Source organism: Danio aesculapii, chromosome 6, assembly GCF_903798145.1.
Source record: "Danio aesculapii chromosome 6, fDanAes4.1, whole genome shotgun sequence".
NCBI classification, from domain to species: Eukaryota; Metazoa; Chordata; class Actinopteri; order Cypriniformes; family Danionidae; genus Danio; species Danio aesculapii.
The window spans coordinates 43309966-43322569 of NC_079440.1; the positions used below are offsets into that span (position 1 = coordinate 43309966).

The following is a 12604-nucleotide window of genomic DNA, read 5'->3' on the forward strand; positions in this document are numbered from 1 at the left end:
GGTGGCAGCTTCCTCAGTTCCACCCATACACACCTTACACAGATTACCCTGACCTCCAGGCAAACAGCCTTTCCAAAACACCTCAGAGTACACTGAGAACAGAGTGTCTTACATTAAAGTCAGCATAAAACTGAAGCTGTGATAGCCCTTTCTTCCTTATTTGTGACATAGAATTGGTCAAAGCTTGATTTTGTTTATGCAGATGTCATTCCATTGTTGCTGATTGCAAGTGCTGAGATTTCATGCAAGTTTTGTTGTGCTTTTATATGTTTTTGAAGTCCCTGTAACATTTTATGAATCACCAACGACTACTGTTTTAGCAAAAAAATCGAGCCAGGTCACTTAAAAAATAATACATTTACCAATATCACTTTTACAAAATCCAATTTTTAAAAATACAATTTGTGAATTCACAATGAAACAGCATAAATATTTTCAGCAAATGAATTGGATTTGTGTACTTTTGAATCGTTCTATGAACTTACGAATTCTATTTGTGTATTTAAGAATCGTGTTTTAAATTAGCGAATTGGATGTGTATTTTTGAATTGTGGTTTGAATTTATGATATTGATTTTGTCTTTTTGAATCGTGTTTTGAACTTACGAATTGGATGTGTGTATTTTTAATTGTGTTTTGAACTTACGAATTCTATTTGTGTATTTTTGAATCGTGTTTTGAACTTACAAATTGGATGTGTGTATTTTTAATTGTGTTTTGAACTTACGAATTCTATTTGTGTATTTTTGAATCGTGGTTTGAATTCACGAATTGGATTTGTGTATTTTTTAATCGTATTTTGAACTTACAAATTGAATTTGTGTATCTTTTAATCATGTTTTGAACTTACGAATTGTTTATGTGTATTTTCGAATCATGTTTTTAAACTTACGAATTGGATTTGTGTATTTTTGAATTGTGTTTTGAACTTACGAATTGGATTTTTTAAATGTGATTTTGGAAATTGTATTGTGGATGTATGAATTTTATTTTGTAAATGAATTGTTTTTGAGACTGATCTGGCTCCATAATATGGGACAAAATTTCTAAAACTCAATGTTTTTATCTACCAAAAATTATGCTTCAATCCATATTTGCTGGCACTTTCAAAAAACACATTTGAACACTCGCTTGGTACAAACCTTGTGTGGCAATGGCTCTTAATCGATTAAATGATGCAAAAAAACATGGTAAAATATAAACATTCAAAGCTTCATTCCAAAACTTCATTCTTAATAGAAAGTTCAAATCACATTTGGTACAGTCTAGTATGAATGTTCAGAATGTCAGCTATAGCCATTCTAGCAGGGAAATAGCATGTAGTACCTCCATTAGGGTCACAGGGGGCGCTGTTGTTGCGTTCTGTGCTGAGTGTGTGTCTTACAGGTAAAACCCAGCCTGCAGGACTGTACATGTGACCGTGGCAGGAGCGTCTGTCAGCCAGACTTCCAAAAAATAAACTCTTGCTTGACCGACGCACAACTGCCACACCGTACACAGACGGCAATTCTGCAGAAACAAGAATGAACTGTAGTGACGTGGTTATCGAGATGTGCCCTTAATGCCAAGATCATTTTATAATGATTGTCCTTATTACCATCACTTTCAAAATGGCCTCCAGCTCCTGCAGAAATCTCACATTTCTCTCCTAAATGAACAAGACAAAAGCAAATCAGGGTGAGGTGAGCCCAAACACACGAGTGAATATGATACTGGATGCTTTACATACCATAATATTCAGTCACAACAGGGACAAGGCCGCATTTCCCAGCTATAAAAGCATGAGTGGCGTCCAGAGACACGGCATCCACTTCATCCCTCTGTGAAAATCAACAACTGATTCTGTTCTAGGCACCGACACCGAGACAAACACCAGTGCTGGTGTTGTTAATTAAAAGTGAAAAATACTTATTGAAATATAAAAGTAAAATATAAATACTAGCTGAAATACTGAAGGAAACAAAAATGACTTGGCAGTTAAATTAAATAAAACAAATACAAGCTTTGAAACGTCTATTAATAATAGTAAAATAATAATAATAATGATTATAGACTGATCAATAAATAATGTATTTGTTTAAACCGAAATCACAATTGCGGGAAAATTGTCTTACTGGACCTTAATCTTCTCAATGCAGTCACTCATAGATGAAGCTTTTACACACACCAGTGGGTCTGATTTTATACTAAGCGCCCACTGCTCACATTTCTTCTGTTCGGCGTGACTTATACAGCACCACCTCACCACACTGTCCTCCAGCGAACTACCTAACCACACATACACACACACACACAGAAGTAATGTTTTTTATACCGTACAGGCTGTATATTCTGCTCTCTTCCCCCAACCCTACCCCTAAACCAACCCTCACAGAAAACATTCTGTAGTTTTACAATTTTAACATACTTAATTGTGTATGATTTGAATCTTCCTACATGCCCTTGGAAAATTGCATTTCATTTGAAAAAGTGTCAAGATTTATTTGTCAAATACAGGGGCAGATTTGTTTATTACTTGGGTATAACAGGATAGAACGCTTAGATATAACCTTCTATGTATTTCTTGTTGTTGTTGGATTTTATTCATGGTTTACTAGTGGCACTATCGGTTGGAGGTTTAAGGCATGTATAAGAGAGTGTATTTGGTGATGATAGTTCAACTGTACTTTGTTGTATGTTGTATTCAACTTGTAAAAGATGTACACTACCTGACAAAAGTATTGTCTTTGATCCCAGTTGTAAGAACAACAAATAATAGCTTGACTACTTGTTGATCATTTGGAAAAGTGGCAGAAGGTCGATTTTTCTGATGAACCATCTGTTGAACTGCATCCCAATCATCACAAATACTGCAGAAGACCTATTGGAACCCACATGGACCCAAGAGACCCACAAAAATCAGTCAAGTTTGGTGAAGGAAAAATCATGGTTTGGGGTAACATTCAGTATGGGGCATGCGAGAGATCTGCAGAGTGAATGGCAACATCAACAGCCTGAGGTATCAAGACATTTGTGCTGCCCATTACATTACAAACCACAGGAGAGGGCACATTCTTCAGCAGGATAGCGCTCCTTCTCATACTTCAGCCTCCACGTCAAAGTTCCTGAAAGCATAGAAGGTCAAGGTGCTCCAGGATTGGCCAGCCCAATCACCAGACATGAACATTATGGAGCATGTCTGGGGTAAGATAAAGGAGGCATTGAGGATGAATCCAAAGAATCTTGATGAACTCTGTGAGTCCTGTAAGAGCGCTTTCTTTGCCATTCCAGATGACTTTTGTCATTGCATTGCAGATGTCATTGCAGAGATGTATGGATGCAGTCCTCCAAGCTCAAGGGAGTCATAAACAATATTAATTCTTTTTCCACAGCACCATGACTTTATATTCTATACTGGACATTCCTTCTGTTAAGTGACAAGACTTCTTTCTAAGCAAAGTCAGACCTTACTCTCCTAATTAAATAAAAATCAAGGCTTGATCATATTTTATTTTGGTAGAATAAGCGTAATCTAGAGGCCTTTGCCTTTCAAATAAGCCACTTCTGATACCAAATGATTAACTAGAAGTCAAGTTAATATCTGTTGTTCCTAAAACGTGGATAGGCAACAAGACTTTTGTCTGGTAGTGTATGATTTGTGTGCTGTTTTCATCATGGAAACCAAAAAAATGTTCCTGCAAGATAAAAAAGAACTGGTGTTGCTGTAACTGTGGGGACATGTGATCCCAACATTATAAATAGCAAAATTGACACATATGTACAAATTAAAGTCTGAGCTTATCATTTACAAGATTGGTCGTTACAGAAGCAGTGTTTAACCTTCATGTCCAAGACCCTTGAGCAAGGCCACATAGTCGAGTCCCAGAACCTGGCTCATATCCATATCCTCCATCAGAACAGATAATTTCTCCGTCACATCTCTGAAGAGAAGATCACTCCCACCATAGGATGCAGATTCAAACAGCTGGAAACGCCGACGCTCCCTTCCCCTCCAACCAAAAGACATCTTCAAAAGAAAACACAGAAAAAAGTGCTTTGCTCATGGTATAGTGAAATCTTATCAGTGTTCCAAGCCACGACACACCAATAAGATTATTAAAGAACAACTGCATGAGCTTGAGGTCAACTCTAGACTGACAGAGCCAGCAATATGTTGATTAACATAACAGTTTGTCCAAAAAGTGAAAGCTCTGATAGTTATGTGATTCTGATTTATTTCTTCTCCAAAACATAAAAGAGATTTGAAATATCTTTATTTACGGTTCAAATAGTGAAGTCAATAATCATAAACATTCTTCAAAATATCTTCTTTTGTGCTTTGAAGAAAGAAGGAAAAAATGTAACATTTAGGAGTAGGTGACTTTTTTTCTATGTACTAAAAAGGCCTGTTCACAACAAAACTTTTTAAAAAATCATGCTGCCTTAAATGTTTTATTTGATTCAAATGTACTTTTCTAGTCATCTCAAGTCATCAATCAAACGCACTAAAATTATTAAGTTAAACTATGCAACTTAAATTTTTATTAAAATCTTATTAACTTATTAAAATAAGTTGAAGCAACATAAAAATATGTTGTCTTGACTCTAGTGATTGCAGAATTTTTTCTCTGTGCCACTATCATTATAGTTTTGATGTGGACTGTTTATATCTAGAAAGATTTTTTTAAACAATATTTACTATTAAGTTATACTCATCATCCTAAGTGTGAGAGGGTCTTAAGACTTTGGGTTTGTGTCAGGTTTGAAGGGGTAATTAATGAATAAATGTGAATTTAAACTAGTGGTGGGCCGTTATCAGCGTTAACGTGCTGCGTTAACGCGAGACTCTTATCCACGCAAGCTATGATGACTTTCACCTTGATATTTTAGCAGGGTTGTATACCTGAACGGTGAGCCATCTGACAAAAAAGTGCCCTTCTGAATCAAATCAGCAGGATGCCCTTCTGGATCTTTCAGACACTACTGACTACGCTTGCATGGACATCGGTAATCTAGTTATTTGCCTTAATAAACAATAATATAATTAAGGTGTTTACGTGAAGTACTTTCATGTAAGGGTTTCCTGTAATTTTGGTGACTTTAACTGCAGTTCGGCAGTTTAACTTTCACTCATGAATATTTCATTCATGCCCCCGTAACAAACTGGGGTATTAGACGCAAATAAGGAGTAAGGACTGGTGAGAGTGTTATGGAATTTGATAACGCACGCCAAATGGAAAGAAACAACTTCCGCATTTTGCAATGTATGTGTGTGTGTGCGGTCCTTTACTGACAGCCACGTGTGTGGATCTTGTCGCAAAATAAGGCGAAAAGTCCTACATGAGGGTAATAGTTTGGTTGTGTTTACTTCAATAATGCCACTACTCCACGTCTTAATTCCTTTTCTGTTTAGTTCAGTTGTGACTTTAGTCAGATTAAGTAATCCAAAAAAAAAAAAAAAAAAAAAAAAAAAAAAAAAAAAAAAAAAAAAAAAAAAAAAATCGCTGTTTGGAGCTTATTTAGGCCTACAGTTTAAAATTCATGTTTACCTGAATAAACAGTTAGTAAACAAAAATACATCTTATTGAACATCATTTATTTTCATCACCACTTATCACAGTAGATCAGTTTCTCAAGCAGTTTGTGATGCATTTTGGAAACAGGAGATGAGCCCCTGGTCTAATGCGCCACCTGGCTTGAGAAACCCATTCTCAATGTACTCTTACTTTTAGTAATTATTTGGGTAGCACACATATCCTGAATGCCTTTGGCAGAATTCAAATAAGCCATTTTAATCTAGATTAAATCCGAAATTACAGTGAGATTAATCTAGATTAAAAAATTAATCTATGCCCACCTATAATTTTAATGTTCACTATAAATCATACCTGGGCAGCAACCAAGAACTTGCGAGCGATTTTCCTTATGTTCATCCGTGTGACCACACCGCCTCCAGGACCTCGTCCAAGATTACATGTCCTAAAGCTGCCGAGCGGAGCCAGAGACCCATCTGTACACAGCAGACGCAGCTCATCCTTCGCACTCTCTGATGAAGGAAACAAACAAAGAGCCATATAAGATTTAACCCAGGAGTGTCCAAACTCAGTCCTGCAGGGCCGGTGTCCTGCATATTTTAGTTCCGACCCCAATTTAACACAACTGAGCTAATCAAGCTCTTTTTATATATACTAGAAACTTTCAGGCAGCTGTGATGAAGGAAGTTGAAGCTAAACAATGCAGGACACCGGCCCTCCAGGACTGAGATTGGACACCCCTGATTTAACCACTAGCAAATGCAAGTGTAAACACGCTGTTGTTTGTAGAGCCTACAATTGAAAAAAAAAAATGAAAAAATGAGTTTTTGTTTAACCATCAATGCCAACCAGGGCTGTGTGATCCACAAAAGCAATATCTCCAGCTCCTGACAGCAAACATCTAAGAAAAACAGAATCATACTGTAAGATGCTCAAGGCAATTTGGCAGTGACTCACTGATATTTGTGTTTGTGTGTGTGTGTATTTTAACCTGAGTGCTCCTTGGTTGTGGTAGAATGGTTCGCTGTGAGATGTCTCACAGTGGAAGTTCTTCTGACGAATGTAAGACCTTTGGCCTTTGCATAAGGAACAAAGGTTTGCTGCCATTGTAGTTGCTCCAGGAACACAGCTGGCATTGAAGAAAGCACTGACCGCTGACAAAATCAAAATGTGAGCACTGGAACACCATCATATACATATTTTTGAACTACTTCATAGGTTGGGATCCAAATTACCAAGCGAGTGGATATAAATAAACAACAGCAAACAAATCTGGGAAATCACTTTAAACTGATTCCATTCTAGAGCTCCAGGTGATCTTAACTGACATTTACAGTTGAAGTCAGACTTATTAAACCCCCTGAATTATTAGCCTCCCTGATTATTTTTTTTCCCCAATTTCTGTTTAACAGAAAGCGTTTTAAACACATTTCTAATAGTTTTAGTAACTCATTTCTAATAACTGATTTATTTTATCTTTGCCATGACAGTAAATAACATTTGACTTGATATTATTCAAGACACTTCTATACAGCTTAAAGTGACATTTAAAGGCTTAACTAGGTTAATTAAGGTAACTAGGCAGGTTAGGGTAGTTAGGCAAGTTATTGTATAACGATGGTTCGTTCTGTAGACTATCGGAAAAAAATAAAGCTTAAAAGGGGCTAATAATTTTGACCTTAAAATGGTTTTTAAAAAATTAAAAACTGCTTTTATTCTAGCCGAAATAAAACAAATAAGACTTTCTCCAGAAGACAAAATATTATCAGACATACTGTGAAAATTTCCTTGCTCTGTTAAAAATCATTTGGGAAATATTTAAAAAAGAAAACAAAAATGGAAGGGGGGCTAATAATTCTGACTTCAACTGTATATATATATATATATATAAAATCATGTGTTTAATTAGGATGTTTAGGATTATTATCTGCTTCAGAAGAGCTATGGGCAATTTTTGGTTGACTTATGTTATTTTTACCAGTTGTATTTTTCTGCAAAATAAAAAAAACGGCAAAAATTATAAAAAAAATTTCACCATTATAATACAATATGGGGCAACATGGTGGCGCAGTGGGTAGAGCTGTCGCCTCACAGCACGAAGGTTGCTGGTTCGAGCCCCGGCTGGATCATTTGACATTTCTGTGTGGAGTTTGCATTATATGTGATTGGTTGTCTTACCCTGACTGAGGGGCTCATCCTCAGCCCAGGGCAGGAGGTTTCGAGACAGTAAGTGTCCTAAAGGGAGACTCCAGCCTGCAGTCCAGCGAGCTCCACTGTGACAACTCCTACTGCCTTGCAGAGAGCGCATGTCTAAAGAACTGCTGTTCCTGACCACAGCAACTGCAAGAATACAGCCACCTGACGGATGGAGGAGAGGAAGATCTTCATGTTAGTGCTCGCTGAAGTGTATGGTCTCAGCATATTAGTGATGCTACAGTTTCATACATTCCCATTCCAAAGAAAAAAATGAATAGATAAACTTCACTAAAAGAAATTCTTTCCAGTATCTTATTGGATATATGATTATATATGATTTAAATAACTCAGTGATTACCAAACTCAAGTTACTTCCTTTAACTTTTATAAAAAACTTGATTTATTATCCACTGTTACGTTAATAATGGTAAAATATTTGACAATTTTACACTTCTTATCCCCAAAAAAAATCCAACTTGCCACAATAAATTAAGAACACAGGGCACTTATGAAATTATGATTGTAATACTTTTAATAAACCTACTGTCTGGTCAGTAATGATGTTTTAAATTAATAGCTCATTAGAACATAATATATTTTTTAGAGAAAGCACACATGCTTTTCGGTGCTTCAAATATAATAAGTAAGGCAAAGTAATTGAAATTCTAGTATCTTACATAGTTGTGGGAGATTATTATACAATTTAAAAGGCAAAATATACTATGGTACAGTAATAGAATTGAGGTAAGATTTATGGACACTTAAATTTAATAAGATTTACTTTAATTTCATTTCGTAAAATTATGAAAATGGCCTTTTAACAACAAAAGTTAAATTAAATATTATGATAACACTATAATACATGATCATAACAAGAAATCACATTTTGAAGAAAACAATAACAATTGGAGATCCATGACAATGAGTGACAAATATTTAAAACTACAAAACTGAAAGAAATAATCACCTTGGACACCAAGTAAACCTGCAATTACAAAATTACCAGTGGTGGAAAGAGTGCTGACAAATCACTCATGTAAAAGTACCATTGCTTACCCAAAAATGTAGCATAAGTAGAGTAAAGGTAACAGTTGTAAATATTACTCAAAGTACGAGTAAAAAGAAGCCCTTTTAAAAGTACTCAAGAGTAGTGAATATTGAGTATTACACTGTGTAAAGCTGATGTGTGTTTGTAAACGTAACATTCTGTAGTGCATTTAGTGATTATTTAAAGCCATTTGGTGATTTCAGTCATCACACACTAAACATCCGCCATCTTCTCATCAGTGACATGCAGTCTAATGCAGTCTCTGGTAGAGGGTTTGCTGTATTTATAAAGTGCCCATGTCTTGAGGTTGTTCAGTATGGTGCCATTTATTTTCTATTGATTGGATTGTGATTTGATTGGATGGGAATTGCAGGACTGATTTGTCTACTTTAGCCAATCCCCTTAGACAAGCAAAAATAAAGAAGTGACTGCAGCCTTTACACCACTGAAAATCACCCACACATACACAGAGAACAAGGTTTTCAATGATACCATCTCTGTAGATTTCCTTTGCAACTACTGTGAGCCCAAACTGTTTGACAGCAGAATAAACCTCTCCGGCATCCAGGGTCACCAGGTCAGCTTTATTATCCTGATGAGAAGAGAAATAAAACACTGTAAAAATGCAGGGTTCCACACAATTCCTTCATGTGTCCCAACACAAACAGAGTAAGTTAACCTAATTGTTTTTACAAATTTAAGTGGATTGAACATAGAACAATTAAGTTATCCCCCCCAAAAAAACTCAAGAATTGTATTGATTCAGCTCATTTTAAATAAGTAGTTTGAACAAGCAGCAAAAAATCTTTTTTGAGTGAATGTAAAGCGTCCACTTTTATACTGCAGGGGTTCATTTGAGTCAACAGATTTGTTTTAGTGTAGTCAGTGTCACATGTAACCCACCCGTATCTTATTAATGCAGTCTGCAGTGCTGTAAGCTTTCACACACGATAGACGAGCGAAGGCAGTGACGGCTGCAGGTGGAAGGACAGCGACCAGAGCTTTGGCCAGTTCTGCACACTTCTTCTGCTCCGCCTCTGATACTGCACACCAGCGCATCTTCTTACCTAGATGCACATACACAGGCAGATACTTGCAGAAAATTGGTTTTCACAAGTTAAACGTTTATAAGGTTTCATAGGGCTTAATAGTGGCTTTCTGTCCCCAACCATACTTCAGTTGCATTACATTAATGCATCTGGCAGAGTTTTTTAAGTGACTTTCATTGCAGTAAAGTTACATTTTATCAGGGTTTCTATGGGAAAGGAATTAGTCTCACAATAAATAAAATAAACAGATGAACTAAATGTAAAATACATAAACTTAAGGAAATTCATTTAAAGTTGTACAACAAATAAATAAATAGTGATCCACAAATAAACTAAAAGATTCACAAAAATTAAACCGAATTAACAAATGCATATGACAGAATCCACCAATCAAAACAAACAGATCATGATACAAATGGATTCACAACATTGAAAATAATAATAATAATAATAATAATAAAAACACATCAAAAGTACATCACTTGCATTTTATGTTTGTGGATAATAATTATTTCCTCTATATTATTCAACCACAAAAACCTGCAGTTAACAGAAAAATCTAATGATTAACCTTTTACTTAATTATTAGTCACACTTTCATCAACGTAAAATATAAATAAAACCCTTTTGAGTAAGGCAGGTCATTATAGAAATAACTAAAAAAAATCATTTAAAAATATATGAATAAATAAATTAATCCACAAATAAATAAAGATTGCCAAAAATTTAAGTAATAAATAAATACAACAGGGTCTACCTAGTTTCATGGTAGTTGAATTAAATAACAAAATAAACTAATATCAAAACAAAAAGATTATGACGCACAAATAGATTCACAAAAATTTAATCCACAAATAAAATGCACTTTGCAAATAAGAACAATCTCAAAAACATTGCTTTGCATTTTATATTTCTAGACGAATGCTCTTTTTCTTTAGCAATAGGCTACTTTCTAAAGCATTTACATGTGCAGTGTTCAAATTTACTACCCTTTTGTTATGATAGAGATGAAAACATCCACAATCAAACTGCTGTAAAAATGTATCGGATAAATATTTTTTTCTAATTGTTTTGCTTAAATCTGTTAAATCAACCTCGGTCCTGATCAAAACTACTAAATATTACTAAATATACTAAACATTTTAAGCTCTTAATTGCCAAATTTTCAAATGATGTCACTGATTCGGTGGAAAAAAACACACAAAATGACAGGTTTAATTGTGGACTGGAATTTTTAAAAACCTTTTATAAGTCTTGGGCATGTAAACGATTCGAAACAACATTGACTTTGTTGCATTGTTTTTTCTCTCTAATTTACTGTTGGTGACTGTTTTTGCTTTATTGAATTCCATTATAACCACATTTGATGGTGCATAAATCGTATTTGTTTTTGTTTACTCCATGTAGTTCTGAGAGCTAAGATGCATATTTTGATTTTCTCAGACACATCAAAGTAAGTGGGCAAAGGTCACACACCCACAGACACACATACACACACTTTAATTTGCTGTTATACTCCATATAAAATCCAAAAACTAAGCTTTTATGCACAGGCCTACAGTATCTAAAGAGTTTATGGTGCCAACTGATGATCAACAGTAAAAAAAAATTATAATTTTACCTCTTTCCAACAGGGAAAACCACCAACAATCAAAAATGCACGATTATATGGTGTCATGATTTTAAAATAAAAAAAAGTGGTTATAATGGAAGTTGATGGGGCAAAAACAGTCACCAACTGTAAATAAGAGGGGGAAAACAGGAATTAATCAAAAACAAAGCATCAAAGGCAATGTTGTTTCACATATCCAAGACTTTGATAAAAGGTATTAAAAATCCACTCCACAATTACTTTTTATATTGAAAAAATATGTGTTTTTTCCCCCACCAAAAATCAGTGACATCATTTTTGAATTTGGCAATTAGAGTTAAAATCCTTTAATTTTCCAAGCAATTTAGTAGTTTTGATCAGGACTGAGGTTGATTAACAGATGTATGCAAAAAAAAAAAAGAAAAAGAAAGAAATTTATCTGATATGTTTTTACAGCAGTTTAATTCAGTGAATTCATCTCTACAGTAACTAAAGGGTAGTAAATTTGCCCAGAGTGTATCGTTGAGTTTTTTTTTGTGTGTCAAAATAAGATTCGTCACCAAAAATCATTCTGCTAGCTAGCAAAAACACAGAAGTAGTTATGGCCAAATTAAGACACAATATCACCCCAGAAAAGATGAAACATCCACAACAGTACATAATGGTTAATTACACACCACAACAAATAAAAATAAAACGTAGACTCTTTAGATTATATGGTCACGTCATAATACAAATATCTTAGTTTGTAACGTCATCAAGCAGCAAGTCTAGCAACTTTATCTCCTTTAATAACTCCAAAATATGTGTGAAATGAGGAGTATTATTAAACACTTTCTTAACTGCATCAGCAAACGCGCACTTACCCCAGCTGGTGATGGAGCACAACAGCAGCAAGAGCCCAACAATAACACTCACGAGCTTCATCATAGTCTGTCAGAAATCTCTACAGGGAGCAATAAAGCGGTCTACATCGAGTCGTGAACAGAAGTTTCAGCTGGACAAGCATGTCGCCTACTGAAGATCTCACCGTCTAGATTTGCACCCGTGTGAAAATCTGTATTGGGCAAGCGGGTGTTTTCCAAGCGGATAGTTCTTATAATAAATGCGCACATATGGAAAATATTACAGTGGAACTCTTATGTCACGTGGACCATTCTCGTCCAGGCATCTTTCCTTGCTTAGCGGTTTATGGCGTTTTTAGAAAG

General features: G+C 35.2%; 1 protein-coding gene across 2 annotated transcripts in view; it reads right to left on the reverse strand.

The window, feature by feature from the left end:
• Positions 1-12497, reverse strand: part of sxph (saxiphilin) — an 18953-nt gene extending 6456 nt beyond the window's left edge. The window contains exons 1-13 of one of the 2 annotated variants that reach the window (XM_056460292.1): positions 12263-12495; positions 9660-9823; positions 9249-9348; positions 7691-7870; positions 6504-6666; positions 6349-6413; positions 5867-6024; positions 3819-4005; positions 2119-2267; positions 1729-1819; positions 1597-1647; positions 1326-1508; positions 1-92 (exon numbers count right to left, since the gene is read on the reverse strand). The exon at positions 1-92 is cut by the window's left edge and continues 56 nt beyond it. In XM_056460292.1, coding sequence (XP_056316267.1) covers positions 1-92; positions 1326-1508; positions 1597-1647; positions 1729-1819; positions 2119-2267; positions 3819-4005; positions 5867-6024; positions 6349-6413; positions 6504-6666; positions 7691-7870; positions 9249-9348; positions 9660-9823; positions 12263-12326 — 1647 coding nt within the window. In that variant the 5' untranslated portion in view covers positions 12327-12495. Of the gene's footprint in view, positions 93-1325; positions 1509-1596; positions 1648-1728; positions 1820-2118; positions 2268-3818; positions 4006-5866; positions 6025-6348; positions 6414-6503; positions 6667-7690; positions 7871-9248; positions 9349-9659; positions 9824-12262 lie in introns of both variants that reach the window. The other variant, XM_056460293.1, reaches the window with a different exon arrangement.
• Between the last annotated feature and the right edge of the window lie 107 nt (positions 12498-12604).